At 59.3% G+C, this 23,973-nt stretch overlaps 1 protein-coding gene across 5 annotated transcripts in view; it reads right to left on the bottom strand.

The window, feature by feature from the left end:
- Positions 1 to 210: 210 nt before the first annotated feature.
- The window catches only part of AXIN2 (axin 2), a 28,551-nt gene continuing 4,788 nt past the window's right edge, over positions 211 to 23,973 (bottom strand). For 4 of the 5 annotated variants that reach the window (XM_061393046.1, XM_061393043.1, XM_061393044.1 and 1 more), the window contains exons 3-11: positions 17,660 to 17,800; positions 10,473 to 10,575; positions 7,790 to 7,930; positions 7,177 to 7,694; positions 6,899 to 7,066; positions 6,385 to 6,621; positions 5,864 to 5,959; positions 4,517 to 4,684; positions 211 to 1,528 (exon numbers count right to left, since the gene is read on the bottom strand). In XM_061393046.1, coding sequence (XP_061249030.1) covers positions 1,402 to 1,528; positions 4,517 to 4,684; positions 5,864 to 5,959; positions 6,385 to 6,621; positions 6,899 to 7,066; positions 7,177 to 7,694; positions 7,790 to 7,930; positions 10,473 to 10,575; positions 17,660 to 17,800 — 1,699 coding nt within the window. In that variant the 3' untranslated portion in view covers positions 211 to 1,401. The remainder of the gene's footprint in view (positions 1,529 to 4,516; positions 4,685 to 5,863; positions 5,960 to 6,384; positions 6,622 to 6,898; positions 7,067 to 7,176; positions 7,695 to 7,789; positions 7,931 to 10,472; positions 10,576 to 17,659; positions 17,801 to 23,973) is intronic. The other variant, XM_061393047.1, reaches the window with a different exon arrangement.

Genomic DNA, 23,973 nt, shown 5'->3' on the forward strand with positions numbered 1-23,973 from the left:
CATCTGCTCCCACATGAGAAAACCCTCAGCCAGTCAGCAACCCAGTCACTTTGAAGAAATCATTTTCCAAAACACCAATCGGGTAAGAAGACCTCCAGCTCAGAGAGAAATGGATTCGAGCCAGGTGGGAAAAATCAAGCAAAGGTACTGACATACAAAAGGGTGCCACTCCCCCAGTTTCACCCCGCGAACTCAAGGATGAGGCTGATATTTTGAAAAATATAAAATTTTAATAAAGGCTACATCTCTTAATTACAATAATTATTGTACCAAGTAATTTTCCTTAGATGAACTCTTTATAATGCATAATTTACAGTATAAGTAGAACAAAATGCCATGGCAAAAGTCATTGAGTACAAGACTTGTAATAAAAAGGCATAAAATATATTTGTACATAAACCCCTTTCAAAAAACAAGGGAAAGCTGGAGCCCTCAATATAGGGCGACACACGGCGTGGGCACCGTGCAGGTACAGGTACTGTACTGATTCAAGGGCAAGCTCCAGAGACAGTGGTGAATACTCTCTCCATACAATATATACAGACGCGGGCTCAGGGGACAACGGCCGACAGAATGCACAGCTATGAGTTAACGTGAAAACCCCAACGCCAACAGGAAGGTGTCTGCAGGGAGGGTGCTTGGGCCAGTCTTCCCAAAGCTGTCCGCTGCTTTGCAGGGCGGGGGTGAGGTGAGGAGTAGCTTCTAGAATGGCTGGGGTCCAGAGAGCAATCTGTAGCAAACGCCGAGGACCAGGACCGCCATTTCCATAAATCACAAGGCGAACCACACGGCTGCAGCAGGCGTCGGCCGTGGGGTGGAGGGGCTGGGCCTTGGTGGGGAGCCCCAGAAGTCACAGGATGGACTTCGGCCCCAGGGAGGCTCGTCCCCCGCCACGATCATCCAATTGACAGGACCTCAACACCAGGCCTCCAGACCTACATGAAAAAACAGCAGCGTGGGGTGGGGTCGCGGGGGAGCCGAAAATGCACCAATTTCCGCGTGTGCCGGCGGCAGGCCACCCTGGACGGTCCGTCTTCACGCGGAGCTTAATTCTTGGTGACAGAGAACCAGGAAAATCCCTCTCCCGCGTCCACACGCGGGGCGCGGGAAGCCTGTTCAATAAATACCAGCAGGGACTCCTGTCCAGGTGAGCCAGGGCTGGATTCACAGCCCGGGGGGTCGCCCAGGACACGCGGCAGCCTCTCGGCAGTTAGCATCGCCGGCGCCAGTGGTCCCGTTTCTAGCGAGCAGTTCCGGCTTTCCTCTCGGCTTTCCTCTCTGCAGCGCCGGGCGGAGCCGCGAAGGCCGACCCCGCCCTCCCGAAGGCCCCCGTGGGACTCGTCCCGCATCTTCACTCTTGCTTCGCAAGGTGGGGTCGTGGTCGCCCCGGCGGAGGAGGGCTCAGTCGATCCTCTCCACCTTGCCCAGGATGCGGCCCTCGTACATGGGCAAGACCACCTCGTCGTCCCAGACCTCCTCAAACACCGCTCCGCACGCGAACTCGTCGCTCGCCTTTTTGAAGTAATACCTTAAAGGGAAAACCCAACGTGCTCGGTGAAGTTGCACTTTCTACACGTCTTGAGAAGAGTTTGTCAACAAGAGGGGGGACCAAGGGGTCTTGAGAACGCTGCTGCATGGGGCTGGCAGGGAAATCACCAGTGGGATCTGCCGTGAGAGCCTCTGGGCTGGGTGAAGGGCAAAGCCAAGTGGGCGGCCTGGAGGCCGGGGGCCAGGCCCCTCCTCCCCGCACCCCTCCATAGCTGCCACCAGCGCTAAGGCTGCAGCCTGCAGTCCAGGACTGACGAAGAGAGCTGCTTCTTTCTCCCCAGTTTTTTTTTTTTTGGGGGGGGCGGGCAAAGCATGCTTGGAGTTCACCTGCAGGGGCAGCCTGGGGAGAGGGGCCCTCAAAGAGCCCCCAGACTCAGCTATCTGATTCTGTGAAGCCTGTGGGAGGCTGGTACCTGTGATCCTCCCCACCCACCAGTGCCTGACCAGGCGTGGGCACAGCCAGGGGCTCGGGCACAGCTGGGGAGCAGGACTGGCTGCTTCCACTGTGACCACCACGGGAGGTGGGCAGCTCCCTGCTTCATGGGGCCACCGAGGCTGCCCCGGTCCCCTGCCCTCCGCCCCGGTCCCCTCGCTCCCCTGCCCCAGGGTCCAACGCCAGAAGCCCCTATCCTGTGTGGATGGAAAGGCCTGGGTCCCACTCCAGCCTTCCTTCTTGAAGCCACTTGACAGCACTGGCGCAGATGACCAGCCTGTCCCAGGAGGGTCACGTCTGGGACGACTGCTGTCCCGCCCGCCTGGCCCACCCGCGCCCCTGCCTGGACACCGTGCCATGTCCTCTGCCTCCCCCGGCCCCTGCCAGGCAGACCCCGCAGACGGACTAAACTCGCCCCTGAAGGCTGTCATCTTCAGGCAGCAGAGGCCCCCGGGGGAGGGGAACAGCTTCTCAAACAATAAACGAGCAACCGCGTCTCAGGGGTATGGGGGGCCTCTGTTTTTATCTTTTCTCCTTAAAAAGCTTTCCCACAGCCCCCTGGCTTAGAGCTAAATGTCTCTGCTCTTCAGTGAAGGCAGGCCAAGTACTCGCAAAGCCGATAAGGCTAGATACGGTGAGACAGCTGGAGGTACTCAAGGGGCTGGGCTGCAGGGGTCAGCGCTGGAGACACCGGTCCTGGGTGGCCACCGAGACAGGGCACCGTGGATGGGGGGTGGGGGGAGACAACAGTCTTGTTTCCCTGGAGAGGCTCTGATGCCCTGGCACCCCAGGCCCACAGCCCTCGGGGTCAGCACGGAGCAGAGCAGGGTGGCTTCCCGGCCTCTCTGAGCAGAGGCTCTTGGTGACCGTGTCCATAATCGCAACCTCCTCCAGGAGCCCTGACCTTGAGACTTCAAAGGCGTAGCCCTTGGCTTCTCACCACTGCGACCCGCTTCAGGCCCTGCTTCCCGGGCATCTGGCCTCTGAGGGCGGCTCCCCTCCGGGCCCTGCCCTGCAGCCCACGCCCCGGCCTGTCCTCGCTGGGATTTGGCGGGCGGGGGGCGGCGCAGGCAAGGTGAGTGCAGCAGCGCACGGGCTGAGAAGACCAGGGGCCAGGGGTCCAGCTCCGGCCCGGAAGGGTGGCAGGGAGGCCCCCTCGCCACAGCCTGATCCAATCAGCAAGGAATGTGCGTGCAGAGTCCACGCGTCAGAGGAGGGCTGGGGCTTCAAAGCCCAGCTCGCTGAGCGTGCCTCGGGACAGACAGGATCCGGGCCAGATGTGGCCGGAGTGCCCAAGCGGGGGCTGCCCTGCTCCGTGCTCTGGGCCCCCCGGAAGGTCACCTACGGTCCCACGCAAGGGCCAGCCGCGCCAAAGCTGAGATCCAGATGGGTCCCTGGAGGGGCACCTGCGCCGCTATCCTCGCCTGGATCTGTGCAAGATAAGCCAGACCCATTCTCCCTTCTGCTCATCTCCAGAACCGTCTCTGCCAGGTGTGAACCAGGAAGGTCCCAGCCCGGCCCAAAGCCTGTGGCCCATCACTGGCATGGCCCTGGCCCTGAGCCCTACTCCCTTCCCTGCAAACCAAGTCATTCTGGGCTGCAGAGGGCCTGCTCTGAAGGGCAGGGGTCTCAGGCCCTGGAGGTGGGCTCACCAGGTTGAGAGATGGTGTGCACCCAGCAGGTCACTTGCTAAGGGATGCTAAAGTTCTCACACTCCCTTCCTCGCTCGGGGGGGCACTGGGGTGGTGGCTTCTGCGCCCGAGCTGGGCTCCTCTCTGACCCGTGCCCCCCACTGCTTCCCACTCCTCGTCCTGGCCCTGCACACGGCACCCAGGACACAGCGGGACACAACCCGTGTACTCCTCTGGGATGGAGGCAGCTGACGAGGCCAGCTAGGACTCTGGATGAACCAGACAAGGCGAGAGAAAAGTGACCTCCTTGGACGCCTGGAGCTGGCACACCAGGGCGGGGTCTGCACCGTGCAGGCGGGGCGAGGCCTGGGGGGACGGTGGGGCATCTCCCCCAGGTCCCGGCAGGAAGAGTGGGCAGCCCCGTGCCCCCACAACCACCCACAGGTCCTGCCCTCTGTCCGCTTCAGGCCACCCTGCCTCACGCTACCCAGGATCCAGAGCTGAGGGGGCACGATGCCACCCGTCACGGGTGGCGGTTTCCACCGGCCTTTCGTGTGGACGGCTCTCCCGGACCTGCCTGAGGGCCGCCTTTCAGCCTCCTCATCCGCCTGTCCGACTCCTCTGCTCTCTCCATGATCTCCCTTTCAGGCTCCTGCCCGGCTCTCCTGACAAAGCGAGCTGTCCCCTGGCTCCTGAGTCCCCTTCTCCTGCTAGAGAAAGCCTGTCCCGGCCCTGTGCTATCTCTGGGAGGGGCAAGGGTGGGGGAGTCGGAGGAAAGGAGACAGAGCAAAGCCCCAGGCAGCCTGCCCCCCCGGGCCCTGCAGGTCTGGGGGCCGAGAGGCGACCTGGCTCTTGGTTCTGAGCAAACAGGCTCTGGAGCAGAGGAAAGCCCCAGGATGCTCACCGGTAGTTTCCCTTTTTGCTGAGCTGCTCCTTAAAGTGGCCCAAGGTCAGGCTCTGGGCCTTCAGCATCCGCCGGTAGGGGATCTCCTCCCCGCAGAAGAAGTAAGTGACCACCAGCTCGCTGGCCTGGAGCGCATGCATCCCTGCCAGCTTCTTGGGCTCCTTGTGGCTGAAAACGAGATGGAAAAGCCACAAGTCCAGCATCTGAAAGCGGTCAGAGCGCACGCACACACCCAGAAGGTCTGCAAACGGGTGTCTTCAGAGGTGAGGCTGCAGCTGAATGTGCTGAGGGCACTGGGCAGGGGCCCTGCGTCGGGGGAGCCACCGTGCTGGACACATGGTCCTCCCCCGGTCATCGGTGCAGGGCACACAGATGTGTGTGCTGCCCAATGAGAGGACAGAGGAATGTCCATTGGGGGGCACCCACAGGGAACTTGCCCCAAAAGACAGCAACCCTCCCAGAGTGACCAGGACACCACACTTGCCCCAATCAGGGTCTGTGGTTTCTGCCTCTACCCAGGGATGGTGTGAACTTGGAACGCCAGGGACCATGGTGGGGGTGTGTGGGGATCAGGCCTCAGTCACTGCAACTTCTGAGTTTTTGCAGAATGGCTAAAAAAAAAAAAAAAAAGCAATAGGCCCAGACAGCTGGTCAACTTAAGGTCAACCAATTAAAACGTTGTAGAGATTTTTTTTCTCTCTTTGAACACTACTCATGACGGAGCAACTAAGAAAGAACAAGTGAATGATTTCGACCACTTTAGATCTCAGCAGCTGACCACTTTTTTCACACCCCATCATGGAACGAAACGAAGCCTGGCTTTCCTGTCCAGTCACAGGAGTGTAACTCGACAACAGGAACCGGGGCACCGGCTGGGAGATGCTTTTCCCACCACCCCCCAATCCCGGCCCCCGCAAGACAGCAAGGATGGGCCCTTCGTCTGTCTCTGCAACCAGGCAGAAGGGCCTTCCTGCTCAGTTCCACACAGACGTTTTCAACCCGCTAGCCTTCCAGGTGAACAGGAACAACTTTTCCATCTGTGTTTGGGTTTCTCTAACCAGAGGCTAAAGGCTTTGCTCTGATCTTGCGACCTTGAGCCAACCACCACTTCACGAAGGAACACTTGCGTGTTACTACAAGTCACCACGCATTCCTCTGCATGAACAGGGGTTTTCCAGACTCTGATCTATGGCACCATCTGGGTTTACTGTTCCTTGTCTTGGATGTTAAAATCAAGATGATTTTATAGCCTAAAAAAGTTTTCAAAAATTGCAACCCCTGACACGAATACCCAGAAAACACAAAGCCTCTGGGTGGACCTCAGCGTCACCAGGCCAAGACACTCACTCTTCCAAAGCCGGGCTCGGGCTGGAGAAGGGTGTGGTGCCTGGCATCCCGGGGCCCGGGTGGCTCCTGTCCCTCTGCTGACCGGCCGCACAGCACCTGAGGACGGGAAAGGTTGAGAGGGAAGCCCCATCCCTGGGGCCAAGGGAAAACAGAGAACCAGCCTCCCCAGACTCCGACTTCCCCCGGGGGGAGCCCCACCCCGGCCTTGTGTGGACAGGAGCTCCCAGGGGCTGGCCCAGCCATGCTAAGCCCTGGGCCCCTGGGACTGCACACTGCCTGCTCAGGCCGAGGGATGCAGGCACTGGATCCCCAGCAGGTCACGGTGCCTTGAAGCTCGTCTCACAGCTCCAGCCGACTGGGACATTCCTCAGGTAATGGGATTTGCAAGGAATTTCAGAGATTCCTTTTCTTCCTTGCAGGCACAACTGGCCAGATCCAGTGAGCCCGTCAGAGCGGCTGGACCTCAAGGCAGGGGTCCTCCGGCCTACCCCTCCCCTGACCGCTGCGGCTGGTCCACTCACCGCTGCTTCGGGGGTTTGGACACTTCAGCCAGCCGGCGGCATGCCTCCTCCAGCTGGGCCAGGGTGTTAGGCGGGGTCAAGGGAGGCACCGAGGAGTCCTGGGTGCATGCCGGGTGGGCCCGGGGGACGGCGCGGGGGTGCCCAGTGCTGCCCCCCCACAGGTGGTGGCGGCCGGCCCGCTCGGCTGGGGATGTGCGGGCTGACTCCGTGGGGTAGGCCCGCTTGGTGCTCTGGGCGCTGGAGGAGGAAGGTGGAGAGGGTATGAAATGCGGTTAGAAAAACTGGAAAATGTGACTCCACCAGCGAGCTCTTCATCCTGCCTCCGGAGAGCAAAAAAAAACCCAAAAAACAAAAAACAGCTGGGCCATACCACCACCCGGCGTTGCCAGGATGCGGCACTTCTGCGGTCTCAGCGCAGCCGCTCGCCCTGGGAGGGCAGCGCCCACTGCCCTTTGGCTCGGGCCGCGTGGCCAGTCCGCCCCCATGCCCTGGGGCGGGCCGCGCCGCAGCTCACCTGTGGGGCTTGGGCTTGCCCGGCCGCTCGCTCTCCAGCACCCACTGCCACACGACTTGCGCCCTGTCTCCTTCCTCCCCAGGCGGCTGCAGGGACCCCATTCCACCGGGGGCCCCGGCTTCCCTGGCTGGCGCTGTGCTTCGTCTTGGGGGGGCACCGCCCCGGCTGCTGGTGGGGACAGAGGAGCGTGTCCATCTCAGCAACCCCGACCGCCTCCGCCACCCCGCCCCTCCCTGCCACCAAGTCCCGCTGCCCCACCCTCGTACAGGGTCACTCACCCAAGCTGGGCAGCCCCAGGGGGCTCGGGGACCCCGGGGTGGCTCTTGCACTTGGCGCAGCAGGAGTAGTCGGCACCCCCGGGGACTGGGCAGGGGCAGCGCGCCCGCGGGGCGGCCTCGGCCTCCGCCTCATCCCTGGTCCGGGGGCCGGCGTGGTGGTGGATGTAGTGGTGGTGGATGTGCTTCGTGGCCTGCCTGCTCACGAAGCCCCTGGCCCCGAGGAGGGAGCAGCTGGCTGGGACGGCCGCGGCGGGCAGGGGGCCCCCAGGCGGGGGCAGCGCACGGTGCGACTGGAGGTGGTGGCGGTGGTGGTGGTCAGGGGAGCGTGCGCGGGGGCTGTAGCGGCCCACACCCGGGGACTGGCAGCCGGGGGTCTTGAGGACCCTGGACAGGTGGTCGTCCAGGATGGTCTGCGGGTCCTCCTCGTAGCTGCTGGATGGCAGGAGGCAAAGCGCGTGTGGCGCGGGCCCTGCCTCCCGTGAGCCCGGTGCCAGCTCCACGCCCTCCTTCTCCTCATCCTGGAAGGGAAGGCAGCGTTGGTTGGGAGTCGCCCGGGTCAGCAGGAGCCCCTTCCCCCGCTAATCCGGGGCGGGGGGGACGGTGCGGCCCCCACCTCTTGGATCTGCTGCAGCCGTTCCTCCAGGCTGTGCCGCGTCTCCAGCTCCAGCTTCAGCTTCTCCAGTCGGGCGATGAGCTCAGCAGCGAAGGCGGCAGGCTCCACGGGGGTCATCTCCTTGGGCAGCCGGTGGGTTCTCTGCGGGGCACGGGGAGGAGACGCGATCAGGGGGCTGCCCGGGCTGGGGAACGGGCGTCGGGATGCGGCCAGGTCCACGGCTGCTTGGAGACTGGGCAGCGCGGGGCCCGGGTGGCATGGCCGCTTTATGCGCCGGCGCCGCAGTCTCATGGAGAGCCATGGTCCCCGGCCGTGCGCCGTGGGCACAAGCAGTTGGTCGCACTCCGAGAAGCCGCGTGCGCTCCCTCTGTAGTACAACCAGCCCATCAGTCGCTACTCTGAAGTTGAAAATCTTCAAAGACTGTTGTCAAACATCAAAAAAAAAAAAAAAAAAAAAGGCAGCTGTCTGCAATGGGGAGGGGAGAGCGCAACTCAAGGAATAAAAAGTATGAGTCTAAACAGAAAGGGAGTTGGGAATGTGAAAAAATAAGATTGGAAGAGAGGTAGGGGGGAGCAAAAGGAAAAAAAATAAAGGAGTCACAGGGCCCAGATCAGAAGCAGTGGTAATTTCTTCCCTGGCCGCACACTGTGCACCTTTGAGGTGGTGTTGTCTAACACTGCACCGACCCCCCTCGTTCTGGCCCACCCCTCCTCCCATCTCTTTGTACAGAAAATGAAGAAAGCTGCTGCGGGCTAGTAGCAGAACACTGCTGAGTTTGGCTGCCTGAAGCTGATCTATCAAGGGAGAAGGGAACATCTCCAAGTCAAGTGTGGAATATAAAAAGGCACTAGAACACTGCCAAGAGCAGCCGACAGAGAACCCCTGCCGCCGGCCCTCTGTCCCCTCCTGTCGTCCTAAGCCCCCCACCCCAACCCCTGGTCCTTCTGCCTCCTCCCTTCACTTCCCTCCTGCTTTGGCCCTTTTCTTGGGTGGGGGATGGGCAACAGAAAGCCAACCTGCAGAGGCCAGCATCTCCCCACTTCAGCAATGAACTGAGCCTCACCACGGCAACCGCAGAGCCACAGGACTCCGGGAGGGGAGGGCCCATCTAGAGATGGCTGCCATCTCACCCAGGCTGGCTCCATGCAGCACCATCCCCCCCAACCCCCAGCAAAGTGCTGCCTCCTGGAGAAGGCGGGTTTGCACTCCCCAGGACAAAAATCATGTAATTTACAAGCCTGGGCAACAGAACTTTTCTTAAACGCACAAAACTCCCCCTAGCACCCTGGCTCCACCAAATCAAAATATATACATCACATCGATACTGTTGTATTGGGGTGAGGAGACGGTGATTGAGAAGGGGGGCTCTAGAGATCCCCAGAAAAGCCATCTTCATCGGCTGTTTTCACAAATTTGAGTGCCCTGGACTGTTCCAGGAGCTTCGGAGAGAAGTTGCAACAGTCTACACACTAATGCAACATGGGACCAGCAACTCGACGAGCTGATTTTCTATATGCGACATAACCAGTGAGCCAGCTGGGTTCTCTGTGGCTGGCAGGAAGGACTCGGAAACAGATGCTGCTCTGAGCTGCGCACTCTCTTGCCTTCCCCAGGGAGCAGTTAGACAGGGCAGGGTGGCCCCCTGCGTGCAGGGGCCGGGGGCTGGCTGCCCTCCAGGACCTGGAAATCACCAGGGAGGTCCCTGAAAAGCCCTCCACACCCCGCTGGCCTCTCGTCTCAAGCACAGAAAGAAGCACTCATGGATCCTCAAACACTGACTGCAGACTCAACAGGCAGGCACTAAGCAATGTTCTGGGGCTGGAAACAGGAGGGACAACTGATCTCCAGGGCTTTGGAGCAGAAATGGTACAAAGAGGAACACTGACTGAAGTGACAGAGCCAGGCGGGCAACAGGAGGAGAGGGCCCGGGGATGTAACTGGCCCCGGCAGGAGGCAGACTCCGCCAGCCTCCTGGTTCAGTCAGTCAGTCAACAAGAGCTCAGGGAGACCTACGATGCGCCCGGCGCGGGTCTGGTCTCCGTGGAGAAGGAGCTAACAGAGCCGCCCAACGCAAAGCGTACGTCACCTTTGGGGCCTGGTTTCTGGGAAGGAACCCCTTGGTTTCTTTGTCTTAGAGAACTCTTTCTTTGTTGAGAAAATGGAGAGGGTTGCATAGGTCATTGTGAGGTCCTCTGCGCTGGGTTACACCCTGATGAACCCCGTCACACCTCTCAGGTGGGCCTTCCCTTCCTCCAGTTCCCGGAGCTGACCCACTTGGAGACTGCACTCCCAGGCCCCGCCTCCACGATACTTCCCCACGAGGCCCCGCCCCCCACAGAACCACCCCCCCCCCCACGCGCAGGCGCACTCACTGCCCCCCCCCCCCGCAGACCTCCCCCAACGAGGCCCCGCCCCCGGCAGACCCCACCCCTGCCGCGCAGGTGCACTCACGGGGCCCCGCCCCATGAGCCCCCGGCAGACCCCACCCCCGCGAGGCCCCACACCCAGCAGACTCCCCTCCCCCACCACGCAGGTGCACTCACGGAAGCACCCCCACCCCATGAGCCCCCTAGCAGACCCCCGAGGCTCCGCCCCCAGCAGACTCCCCCCCCCACCGCGCAGGCGCACACACCGGGCCCCGCCCCCACGAGATCCCGCCCCCCACCGCGCAGGTGCACTCACCGGGAAGTGAGGTAGGGACACTTGACCGTTGGCCTTCACGCTCCGGTGCATCTCTCTTTGCAGCTGCTTCTTACTCCCCACGCGGTAAGGAGGGACGCCATCTCTAAGGGAGACGAAGGACAGGACCCACCGGCTCACGAGGACGCCTCAGCACACGCGCCCTCCGGCGCTCCCACCGAGGACAGACGCCCGGCCCGCCCCCTGTCCCTGGGCACCATGGTGGACCCTGAGGGGACGTCAAGCCAAGACCCAGGCGCCCTGCCCCTCAGGCCTCTCTGGAAGCGGCTCCAGCTCAGGGAAGAAGCGCCAGCTTGGAAAGAGCTCCGGTCTGTGCTCTGGTCCTAGGAGTGGGCCCACGCGGAGGGAGGGTCCCCCGGCAGGACACTGAGACCCTTTGCTTCCTCCAGTGGTCTGCTACCACCGCAGTGCATTACCCGGAATCAGGGGGCCAGGGCCTTAAAGTACATCAGGCGGTGCTGAAAGGACGGGGACCAGGCCCACAGAAGACTAAGCCGGGCTGGTGCAGGGGTGCAGAATTCTCTCAAGTCAACCTCGGGTTGTTTCCGAATGTCTCCCTCCCATCAGTCACCAGCAGGCGTCCTTGGCCTCCTCCCTTCCCTCAGCTCCAAATCCCACTGCCCCCAACCATCGGACTCTCAGATCCATGACCAAGGTGGGCGTAAAAGAGAAAGCCCCTACTTCCGGGTGTTCTGCATGAGTCATCCAGATTAAGTGAGCACCTACTATGTGCGAGCGCTTATTCTAGGCTCCAGGCAAGACAGCAGTGAGGGGAGGGGATAAAACATGCAGATGACTCCCTGATAAAGCTTGTGTTCTAACACATAGCAAGTGAAACATGAAAAGCAAAATGTATGTAAGTTCAGTGGTAAACAATCTGCCTGCAATGCAGGAGATGCAGGTTCGATCCCTGGGTCAGGAAGATCCCTTGGAGGAGAAAATGGCAACCCACTCCAGCATTCTTGCCTGGGAAATCCCACGGACAGAAGAGCCTGGCGGGCATGCCATCCATGGAGCTGCGAGAGAGTCAGACATGACTTGGCAACTAAACAACAACACGGTAAGTGAGAAGGTGGTAAGTACTATGATGAAACACACTGTGGAAATGGGGAGCAAGGACAGCTGGCGGGGTGGAGCTGCAGTTTTAAATGGGGGGCGGGTTGTCAAGTCCTTGCCACAAAGGTGATTTCTGAGCAAAGATAGGGAGGCAGTAGAGGCCCTTATATTATATTTTTATTTTTTAAAATTGAAGTAGGGTTGATTTACAATGTTGTGTTTATTTTTAATTTCTGGCCTCACCCTGTGGCATGGAGGAATCCCAGTTCCCTGACCAGGGAATGAACCCACACCCCTGGCACTGGAAGGCAGAGTCTTAACCACTGGACCTCCAGGGGAAGTCCCCATCATTATATCTTTTGGAAAGCAAATGGAAGAGGTTTAAAAACAGCACCACCACATCCTCCTCCACTCCGCCCAGTCTTCACTGAGAGCAGGACCTGGAGTTGTGAGGACGTTTTTAAAAGACTTTTGTTCTTGGAAGCTGTTGGATGGTCAAGGTGTGATTATATCCCCAAAGCTCTTCCTTTCGGAAGCCATTTATTTACAAAAGCCTCGGGGTTCAGACGTTTGCGTACTGAATCATCCTTCGAGGCAGCAAATGTTGGAATGAGCTGCTTGGCTATTTCCCTTTCCCTGGCATTTTCTTCGTCATCAGGCCCCTGGCTTGTCAGTGGTGGGGGAGCATCAGTTGTGTCTAAGAAAGCCAACAGGTCTCCTTGTATATATACTGTGGTATAACTCTGTGTGGCGCCAAGGACTGTAACCCGCCAGCTCTTCTGTCAATGGGATTTTCCAGGCAAGAATACTGGACTGGTTGCCATTTCCTCCTCCAGGGGATCTTCCTGACCCGGGGATCCAACCCGCATCTCTTGTGTCTCCTGCATTGCGGGCAGGTTCTTCACCACTAGCGCCCCCTGGGAAGCCCAGGTGGTTTCCCTGCCCCCACCTAAAATCACCTGTGGGGTGGGGGTCACAGTGGGGACCCACAGCTTGGGTCTCATGCTTGTCTGACCAACTCCTGCTGCCCCAGGACTGCAAGATAAGGTCCACATCCTGCCAGCAACTCTCTTGGACACACCAGGACCTCCCTGTGAGGCACATAGGGGCCCCACCCGCTCCTCCAAGGCTCTGACCTTGAGCACCCTCTGGCAGCCTCCACCCCTCACCCCTTGCCTCCCAAGATGAAAGCAGTGCTAAGGCTTCCATAGAAAAGAGGAGACAGAAAGGTGAGCTGGGGAGGCAGTTGAGAAAGGGAGGTGGGGGGGCACGTCACGGGCCACTTGAAGGCAGAGGAACGAGTGAGTTCTGGAAACACCCCTGCGACCAGCACCCAGCAGCCCCCTGCACCCAGGGAAGGTGGAGGGTCTGGTTGCCGGCGCGAAAACCTGTGGCCAGCGCAGAAAAGGGAGCTTCTAACCCAGCTCAGAGGCTTACCAGGCGCCTTCAGGGAAATGTGGCTTTAATCCACCCCCCTCCTCCCCACAGCCAAGAATCTTCTACCAAAACAGCCCCTCATTCCAGAAGGGGCCTCTCTTCTTTTCATCCAGGCTCTATAAGAGTCTGTGATCAGTTTCCTGGCTTCTCAGGACTGTGAGCTGATGTGCGCCCAAGTCTTGGTCCCTGAACAGTCTCCTTTAATTATAAACATTTTAGCTAGCGAGCCTGCTGCCGGGCCCAGCTGTTTCTGGGGAGCACGGTTTTGAAGTGTGGACTCCACTTAGCTGCCATTTAAGCCGAGCCAATTAGCTTAGCCTTTTGACTGGGCCGTGCCCGGCCTAACCTGAATGTTGCTTTCCGGGAGCTTTGAAATAGCAGGCTCACGTGCACACGTGTCCACTTGCATTTCCGTTTGGCCACCACTCCGAGGGCGGCCTCTGATCACAGCCAACATCAAAGGGCTGGTTTGTAAGATAAGGCACTATGTGAAGTTCACTCGGACGCTTTCCCCGGGGACCAGAATAAACCCATAAATAAGATAAAAGGAAATAAAAATAAATAAAATGACCTGGACCACCCTCTGCAAGAAACGCATCTCGGGCTGATTTTGTGACACCCTGAGCAGACACTGACTTCAGAAGCAGCTCTGTGCAGAGAGAGAAGTCAGGGTGCCACCTCCACTCTGGCCTCCCGACTTTCACTTCCTAACAGAGAGGCCACACTTGGGTGGCAGGAACCTACTGCTCCTGGTGTATCCAGCCACCCTCCCCCCCCAATCCTTCTGCCCAAGGACTGGGCTTGAGGACTTGGCTGGGAGTCTTAACTTTCAAAAAAAAAAAAAAGATTAAAAAAAGTCATTTCTTCTGAGAATGTAGGTTTTGGAACAACAGGCTCGTAAAATGGCCTTCTCAGAGGCCTGTGGAAAGACTCAAATCCCCAGCCATCTTTAATGGGACTTTCTGCTTAGCGGGGAACCAGCAGTGGGCAGCAGGCCCTGGCCTTCTGGCCCCCGAGGCTCCCTGAATACCCTCAGGGCAAGGCCGCCCAGCCCAACTTCTCCCTAGCCTCAGGCAGAGGTCCCCAGACTTCACTGGTTCTGTGGCAAATGAGACCAAGGCTTCCCCAGGCTTGCGTCTAATGAACTCCAGCCTTCTGGAGTCTATTGAAGGCGGCCCGTGACCCCCGTCCCCCCAGCCCAAGCTGCGCCCCTCCCCAGCCCCCAGCAGGGCGGCCAATCCCTTGCTGGCTATTGTGCCCTGGAGAAGCAGCCAGGGCCCTTTTCATGCTTTACGGGGGTCCTATTCACTCGTGCGAGGAGATTTCAAAGGGGCCTGCTGCCTCTCACCCCTGAGCTTCCCCAAGTGGACAATGGGCTGAAAGCGCCTCAGCTCAGCTTTTCATCCCCCGCGCTCCGCACCGTGCCGGGCCGCAACTGGCCGAGCTGAAGAGGGTCGAATCCCAGCCAGGGATCCGCCCGGCGCCGGGCCAGCGGCCAGAAAGTGCCTCGCCCAGCGGGCTTTCCGTGTCTGCCAAGGCGACGGGCCCGGGACCCCTAGGATCTCCAAGCCCAGTCCCGCCCGTCAGAGCAGCTCTCGTCCTGAGACCCTTTGTGCACCCCTGTGTAGGCAGCGGGAGGCGGCCCCACGCTGATGGGAACTGTGGGCCCAGGGGCATCAGAACGTGGAACTGGGGACGGATGGCTGCATCCAGCAAGCTGCCCTCGAGGCTGGGCGAACAGAGCCACGCACTCCCCCATGCCCCCGGCACTGACCTTAGGAAGGCAGGCTCCAGGGCGTGGGCCTCAGGGCCCCAGGCCCCCCGCAACCCCCAGCCTTGGTGTCCTGGTTTACTCATCCCCATTCAAGGGGGCCATGCCGAGGCGGGAGCAGACCCTGCCTTGAGGTCCTGCCACCTGGGACCCAGGGCACCCACTGTGAGCACGAGGGGTCCGCCTCAGCCTCCCCACCCACCCGGACCTTCCTGGCCCACAAGCTGACCCAGGACAGCTCACTTCTTCCTGCGCTCTGGGCACCTTAAGTACACAGCGCTTTAGCTAAAGGTGGGGGAGGGTAAGGGCTTTGAAGTCACCTCTGAGGATGCCTTCTTTCCGGGCAGGGTCTAAAGAAGAGGGGGAGGGCAGAGGGGGCAGGGGAGGAGTTAGACCTTCCCCCCCACCCCAGCCCCAAGTCATTAGGGCTTCCCTGGCGGCTCTGCCACCGCAGAAGACCTGGGATCGATCCCTGGGTCGGGAAGATCCTCTGGAGAATGGAACAGGGACCCACTCCAGTATTCCTGCCTGGAGAAGTCCACAGAGGAGCCTGGTGGGCTACAGTCCACAGGGTCGCAAAATGTCAGACATGACCGAGCAACTAACGCTTCACTGAGTCATTAAAAAAGAAAGCTGTGTGGTCACTAATAAATAGAGACTCAGGATAGCTCAAAGATCTCCTTGTCAACTGGTCCTATTACTGCGGTTGTTCACGGGGGGAGCGGGAGCAGGCTGAGGGCAGGGGCCTGTGGGCTGGACCTCAGTTCTGTCTCTGACAGGAGCAGTTACAGGAGCACCAGGCCTTCCTGCCCCATCTGAGAGCCATGAGCGGTGGCCAGTTTTTCTGATTGGGTCTTGTGAGGCTCAGCCAGGTATGGGGACTACACCCAAGTTACCTCATCCCAAACCCAGAATAACACCTCAGTGACGCAGAGCAGGAGGCAAGCCAAAAATAATCTCTAAGAAAACTAAATAGAAGCCTCACAGTCTTAAGTCAACTATGTTTAACTAAGGAGATTCACTCAATACCCTCATTCAGACCCAACTTATACTCCTGTTTTACACCTAACACTGACTCCCATGCAATCCACACTCTAGTTAAGAACCAGAGGGAAAGTGGTGCTAGAAATGAGCACACAGGCAGAGAAGGACAGGAGCAGCGTGGCCGAGAGGAAAGAGACGTGCTTTCGGGGCCGGGGAGGCACCGGCGCCTCTCGGGGCAGAAAGTGTGAAAGTGGGAACGTCAGTCTCCTGGTCGTGTCTGACTCTGTGACCCCCACGGACTACAGCCTGCCGGGCTCCTCTGTCCATGGGAGTTCCCAGGCAAGAGTACTGGAGTGGGTTGCCATTCCCTTCTCCAGGGGATCTTCCTGACCTAGGGATCGAACCCAGGTCTCCTGCATTGCAGGCAGATCCTTTACTGTCTGAGCCACCAGGGAAGCCTCCTGGGGGCAGAAAGCCATATACAATGTTGAATTCTGTGAGATCATATTACAACGTGGTATGAAAACAGAACTTCAGATTAATTATTGGACCAAGAAACAGAATACATCTTGTCTAATACTATTCAATAAGGAGAGAGCAAAAACAGTGTTTTAAGAAATATGTACTTTCCAAGTATAATAACGATGGAAACCTCACCTCTGTAAGAGCCCTCATCTCTTCATGTTGGATGAATGACGGCTTCCCTCTCTCCATTTCACTCAAGCCAAAGAGCTATTCTTGTATTAAATCTCACCTTAAACGTCTCTCTCCTTTTACTAACGGGGGAATCTGAGGTGATACAATAAAAGCCACCGGGAAACTCAACAGTCAAGTCTCAAACCAACCCGTCCACTTTCCTTTCAGTCGGCTCCATGCCGCAGGCCAAGCAACAGATCTCTGGCCAATGGAAACCAGATCATTTCAAGCAAACTGGAAGAAGAGCTGGGAAGTCTTGGGAAGGCAGGAGGGACAGACTGGAAACGCGTGTGCCAGAAGCAACCACAGCTGCACAGGCTTGCCTGCAGAAAGCCGTCCCCTTAGCAGACTCTACTCCAGAGCGTGTGAGGAAGACTCCAAAGACCACCTCTAGAGTGGTGGTTCCCAGCTGGGCTCCACCTCTGAGCCTCTTGAATCAGAATCGTTAAAGTTGGCAGGAGATGGGGATGTCTGGTCCATGCCACCGCCCCACCCCCACACACCTGAGACTCACAGAGCATCCTTGTTCTCCGTCCACAGAAGTCACCACTGCACGACCTCAAACGACCTCCAGCTCAAAGCATGACCCTGCCCATGGCCCGCTGACCTCATCTGACCACCCTGATGGCTGGGACTGCCTTCAGGAGCCCCAGCTGTCCATCTGCAGAAGAGCCAGGATCCGAGACAACTCTGGAGAGAGCGCCCAGCGACAGAGCAGGCACCACACTGGCACTTGCTGAACTGAACCATCCGAGAGGGGGCATCACACGCAGCAGCCTGGGGAGCACTCGGGCTTCTGGACTCCGCTGTCACTGAGCCCAGACACAGCCTCCCGCGCCCCCTGCCTCCCACCTGTCCGTTCTGCAGACGCAACACCTGGATTCAAGACCCGCCAAGCTCTTCTGCCCACAGGGAAAGTGGCGAAATGACAAGCAGAAGGGGGCGTCTGCACTCAGGGAGCCTGCAGGCGCTGCCCTTAACCATCTACCTTAGTTCACGTGTCTTCTGTGAAGACACCTTCCGATCCCCATTCAAGGCTCTAAGCCTCCCAAGGAACCCTCCCGCATTAAAGCTGAGCCACGCCAGCGGCTCACTCCCGTCCCAGCCAACAGACGCCCACACGGACACGGGTGGGCTTCACAACGCCGGCCGAGGACCCTGCCCTGCTGCTCCCGCGGGCCACACTGCCAGCCGGGCACGTGGTGGGAAAGCAGAAGGCGCTTACACGCTACTGTCCGTCATGGACATGGAGTCGTCGGTCAGCGCGTCACTGGATATCTCGCTGTCGTTGGCGCTGGCGGCCGGCGCGAAGACGTAGCCGGAGCCCACGTGGTACGGGTTCACGGGGTCGCTCCACCTGAAGGGCCTGCGGAGAAAGACAGAGCTGCGCATCCCGACTCTCGCCCCAGCCCGGGGCGCCCGGGAGACCCTGGGACAGTCCCCAGCCTGCTGCCCAGGGCCCGCTGGTCCTCTGGGCAGTGAACAGGCTCACGGGGCCCGTGGAGCCACTGACCTGCCCTGGGGAGAGAGCAGGGGCTTCTCTGCGCCTGAGGTGGCTCAGGGGGGCTCAGAGTCCTCAAGGGACACTTCCAGAGGAGACTGCTACTGGAGGGGAGGCGAGCGGATGACAGAGGAGTTGAGTCTGCAGACGGAGCATCCCTGCCCACGAAGTGAGGTAGCCCTTTACATACGCGACCTCATCTGATCCTCGAGGCCACCAGGGTGAAGAGGTCGTGTGCCCATTTCACAGATGTGCCCGGGGGGCCCTGGATCACAGAACCGCAGCCAGTGGGTGTGGGACCCATCCGGATGACTCCCCCTCAGCCCGTCTCTCTGCTTCTTCACACAGGACTAGCCTCAGTGTCAAAAGACACTCCAGCGTGAGAGCCAGGATGACTGACCGATGGTGGGTGTCTGGGCTCCCCGGTGGAGGAACTGGTGGGGTGGTGGGGATGCTCCCTGGGCCCGGTGGGCCCGGTGACCCTGGATGGGACACGGGGGTGGGGGCCAGGGAAGCGAAGCGCAGCAGCAGGTCCTCCACCCTGGGTGGCGGCGGGGTGGGGGAGAGGCCTGAGGCTTTCCCAGCAGCCGTGGGATCCAGGGGGCCTGGGTCAGACTGAGGTGGGGGGCGGGCAGGGAGCTGCTGCACAGCTGGGCAGAAGAGCCCCGAGGAGGGTGGAATGAAGGTGTGTGTGGGGGGTCCTGCCTTCGGGACCTGCCCTCCGGCTGCAGCAACGAAGCAGACTAGTGACACTTAGAGCTGTAACTCTTCACAGCAGAGCAGGCCTCATAAAGGGCCTAACCCGACCCTCAGTTTAAAACGTTAAAGAAACCAAGAGCTACCACCAGTGATGGGAACAGTCAACTCACTGGACAAGACCCTGATGCTGGGAAAGACTGAGGGCAAAAGGAGAAGGGGGTGACGGAGGATGAGACGGTTGGATGGCATCAGTGACTCAATGGACAGGAGTTTGAGCAAAGACCAGGAGAGTGAAGGACAGGGAAGCCTGGTGTGCTGCAGTCTGTGGGGTTGCAAAGAGCTGGACATGACTGAGTGACTGAACCAGCACCACCATCAGCTCAGGGCTCAGTGTGGGTGGGGTCCCATCTCCTCCCTGCCGCACCCCCGCCAGTACAGGAGGTGGTCAAGGACTGTCTGCCACCCAGTCATTGGCAAGGCCCCCCAGGGAGTGATGGAGCCCCAGGTGGGGGTGATGCTCTGCGGGGCGGCCACGTGGAGCCCACATCAGGTCCTGGAGGAGCTGATGGCAGCAGAGATCCCCAACCTGCCGGACTGAGCGAGGCCAGATCTTGGAGACGTCAGGTGGCCGAGCAGCGACCAGGAAGTGCTCACAAGGAGTGTGGCGTGAGCCCACTGGACACCTTGGGCCAGGCCACCCTGCCTGGCCCCGCCGCTCCGGCCTCGCTGGCCCACCTGTGAGGGTGGGGGGGCCTGGCCCCTCCCTCCCTGCCCCGGATTCTCGGTGCTGATGCCAGGAGGCCGGGGGATCCTCCGTGACTTGGAACTGGTGCCCATGTCTCCAGTGTGGCGTTTCCAGACAGCAGGGCAGGAGGAAGAGGGAGGAGGGGACCGCCCACGAGAGGCCCATGGTCCTCCCAGAGCAGAGGCGGGCAAGGGGCGGCTGGTGCGAGCACTCGCGAGGAGACACACACTGCTGTGTCTCCACTACGGGCGGGACATGAGGGGAGTGGAAGAAAATGCTTCCCCGTGGTCAGGTGGCCCCAAGGAGCGGGTGCGGGCAGGTTATGGGGTCGCCAAGATGTTAAAGTGGCCCAAAGCTCCAATCTCCTGGACAGGCCCCTGCCTCAAAGCAGGATGGAGCTTCCCAGGGGGCTCAGTGGTAAAGAATCTGCCTGCCAATGCGAGAGACACAGGTTTGATCCCTGGTTCGGGAAGATCCCCTCAAGGAGGAAATCACAACCCACTCCAGTGTTCTTGCCTGGGAAATCCCACGGACAGAGGAGCCTGGAGGGCTACAGTCCATGGGGTCGCAAAAGAGTCGGATATGACCGAGCGACTGAGCAACAAGAAGGATGGAGGAGATGACGGTCCTCAAGGGCTCCGTCAAGTGGAACCGGGAAGCTCCCAGCCAGCTGGGTGTCACAGCCTCCACGGAAATGGGGTCCACCTCAAACAACGTGTGGTTCAGATAGCCACTGGCCCCGGGCTGGAAACACCTTCCAAGGGCGCTGTTTACAGGGGTCCTGGTAAGAGGGCACTTTACTAGGGTCATGCTAACTCTCCAGAAAACCACCCAGCAGCAAACACAAGGTGCTCTCGGGCAGGGTTATCAGGGTGACTGCACAGCGCTGGTGTGTTTCCCTCCTGAAGGCCTGTCCTGCGTGTGCAGGTGACAAGCCCCCTGAGAGCAGGGCCGGCCCGTCTGCCTCCCCGGCGCCCACCCCCAAGCACTGCCCGGCGTGTGGCTCGTGGCTGAAGCTCACAGCTTTGTCCACACTCCCTTTTTTAAGGACCTAGGACACGGTTGCTGAACGGGTTTTTCATCTAAGAGGTGTAACACAGAGATCAAAAAAGCCCAAACAGCCTTAAATAGCCTCTGTGCCCCTGCCCATCCCCTGTGTTGCTATCTCTGCGGTCTTCACACATCTGCACCACCAGGTGAGGGCTGCAACCGCACGGCAGGGACGGCGTGACTGAGACCCCCCAGCAGAGCAAGGTGCCTCCTGCAGACGCTGCGTGCGGACACCGCTCTGCGCTCCCGGCCAGACACCGGGGCCCCAAAATAAACTGGGCTCCCTCCCTCCCAACACAGAGGGCTACTGTGCCACCAGCAATCACACGTGGAATGTACTGCTCTTCGCTCAGTCCCTGTAGTGAAGTACAGGGATTTTCCTTCCATCATCACAAGATGACTCAGAGGAAGGTGGAGAGTCCTAGGGAGAGACACAGACTTGATTTTTTCTTTTTTTTTTTTTAAAAACCCAGAACTTTGTCAAGACCTCCACAAAGTTTGGAGAAAATGAATTAGAAATCCTTTCTTGTGATCGCTTTAAAAAAAAAACAAAGAAACTCAACCAGGCTACAGTAATTGTACCCAGATGCGTATTATTTCTTCAGGGCCATGGTGCTCCCAGTTGCTGCAAGCCCCTTCTATTCCTCCAGAGAGCAGAGGCCGGGACAGGGCTCGCGTTGGGCACCCCCAGGCCCGCGGCTTCAGGGTGCACAGGGCCTCGGCAGTCAGGGGGCAGAGGCCCCTGGGACCCTGCTCCGCATGCCCCTGGCCTGGTCTTATCTGTTATCTCCTGCGATCCCGGGGCCCCACCCCCACCCCCAACTCCAGGGCCAGGCCCATACACAGAGAGAGCAGACTCGGCCTTTGGGACCCCTTTCTGGGGCCCCTCTCAAAACAGCGCACCTTCAAAGGCATTGGCTTCTAAGGCTGTGCGTTTGAGGCTCTTCTTTTCAGAAGCCCTCTAATGATTTCCTCACCAAGTCCCCACCCAGAAGGGGCCGCTCCCTCCCGCAGCATCTTCTAAGGGAAGTGGGGAAGGTGGAGGGCGAGGCCAGGTTCGCAGGCGAGGCGCACGGGGTGGGCGTCGCACAGCGCCCCCCTCGGCCAGCTCCCAGCACAGCCTCCCTCGGGCGTCATGTTCTTCCATGATGTTGAGGCCAAGCTGGACTCCAGTGGCTTCCACAGAAACGGGCCCCATCGGTGATGGCTTAGGGGGGACAGGAAGCACTGGCAGCTGGCAGGGGACACCTGCTGGGCCCCTGATGTACCGTGAGGCCATGAGGCCGGGGAGCCAGTGATAGACGGGAGACCACCGAGAGGGCGTCCCAGCACCAGGCCAGCCCCCACCAGGCCGCCGTCCTCCAGGGAGGTAGGGAGCATGTGTGCATGTGCGTGCGTGCCCCTCCTCTGAGGACCCTGTCTCCTCTTCTATGAGTCTGTGTCCTTTCGTGACCCATGGACTGTAGCCCGCCAGGCCCCTCTGTCCATGGAATTCTCCAGGCAAGAACACTGCAGAGGGTAACCATTCCCTTCTCCAGGGAATCTTCACAACCCAGGGATCGAACTCACATTTCCTGCACTGCAGGTGTATTTTTTATTGTCTGAGCCACCACGGAAGCCCCTTAATATGAAACCCAACCAAATCAGTAAGAACAAAAACCAAGTCTTTGAAAGTGAGGCTCCTCTGAGTGCCCAAGGTAAACTCAGGGCTTGGGGACCAGCTGGTGCCCTTGGCATCCAGCTGCCAAGCCTGCTCCTCAGCAGCTGGTGACAGGGAGCCCTCAGCAGGACTCGGGCTCCCTGTCTCCTTCATTTGACTAAATCAAGCCGGTCTGTAGGCCAGGGACCTGGCTTAATCAGTGGAGGGGAGGCTGACTTGAGCTGGAGACGCTCCCTACATCCCAGGAACTAGCTGGGAACGCGGACACAAGTTCAACAAGTACAGGAGGTCGGGGCGGGGGAGGGGACAGCTGAGACCGATGGGCACAGAGTGAAGGGACAGAGCAGGTGATGACATAGTTACCCCCACAGGGGATGGTGAGAAGAAATGTGGGAGACCCCTGTAAGTCAGTGATCGCTCAGAAAGGCAAAGCACGCTTGCTTCACAACAAAACCACCAACAGAAGCCCTGGTCGTGCCCCCAAACAGTAAAACAAGGTTGCCCTGAGCCCCACATCCTACTCGGGAGCTCAGTGAGTTCATGAGCCCCAGGACAAGCTCTCTGAACAATAAAAACCAGTCATTTGTGGACCTGGCTTGACCACATAGGGACCATAAAACTCCCCTGCTCAACCTGGAGGAGCTGAGGCTGGAAGCATGACGTCTGCTCACGAGTCACAGAATCTCTTCTCCCCTCCCCACTTTTCCGTGATCATAAAACTGTAGCCCAGTGAGTTCTTGGGCCATGGCACCCCTTTGCCTGCCTGCTTGTAAACCTCACAAGCGTCCTATTCTAACAAGTCACTTCGTATCTGTCACATTGCATCTGAGTTCTTTTCTGCACTGAGACAAAGGACTAAGGTACTGGAGCTCTTCAGAGCCCCCGAAAGGACACAAACTGCTTCAGAGGTTCACAGTGGACGCGGGCTAAGACTCAAGGCTCACTCTTTGCAAGTGAGACCTGAACCTGGTTGCCCTTTTCACACAGCCAACGGTGAGCATGAGTAAATCAAGCTAATTATAATGCCTTATGTCTGTTCAAACCATGTCCCTTTACAAAGGGCTTTCCTGTTCATTATTCTGATCCTAACAGCAACCTGTGACATCAGCAGAAGGGACAGTGCCCTCTCAGCTTCAGCAAGACTTCAGCCCAGGTGGGAAGAGGTGGTCAGGGCTGCACCTCAGGCCTGTGAACAGCTCGGTGCAGCTCCTAACACACCGCAGGCACCCTTGAGTATCTTGCAAGTTAAAAAAAAAAAAAAAATACTGGGGTAGGTCTTAATCCCTCTTTGACAATGCCCAGGTAAGACTTGCAGTCCAGGTAAGGTACCAGCCTCTCAACCCAACAGGGGGACAACTCAGGCAGGAATCTAGTAGGAAACCCAGGGGGCCAATGAAAAGGTGTCATTTACATATGAACAGCACCCACCAACCCCAACCAAAGAGGCACGGAAGAAACACAAAGGAGGATGCTCGCCTGCAGACACCCCGTTAAAGCTGAATCCTGGTAGAAACACCCAGGCTGGGCCGGGAGGGGGCGGGGTCCCGACTGCCCACCCACAAAGGGGAGGGTCCCAGGAGGGTCCCGCCCCGGAGCCCGAATGGCTCCAAAACCAGCCAGGGCGCGGTTTACAAAGGTGGCGCTCTGGGCCCTGACCCCGGGGGGACACTGAAGCCCCGCTGTCTCAAGGCCCCCTGAGAAGCCGCCTGACCACAGGCCTTAAGTAGCCTCGGCGACCGCTGCCAGCCTGGAGGGCACGGAGGCCGGCGGGGCTTTCCCCAAGTATCCGCATAACGGAACAGGCAGGGGTGGCAGGTGGCCTGGAGCTGCCAGCCCCAGAAGTCAGAGCCAGCATCTTTCTCCAAACAGCCCGAAACCATAGCT

The sequence above is a fragment of the Bos javanicus genome, chromosome 19, assembly GCF_032452875.1.
Source record: "Bos javanicus breed banteng chromosome 19, ARS-OSU_banteng_1.0, whole genome shotgun sequence".
In the NCBI taxonomy this organism is placed as follows: Eukaryota; Metazoa; Chordata; class Mammalia; order Artiodactyla; family Bovidae; genus Bos; species Bos javanicus.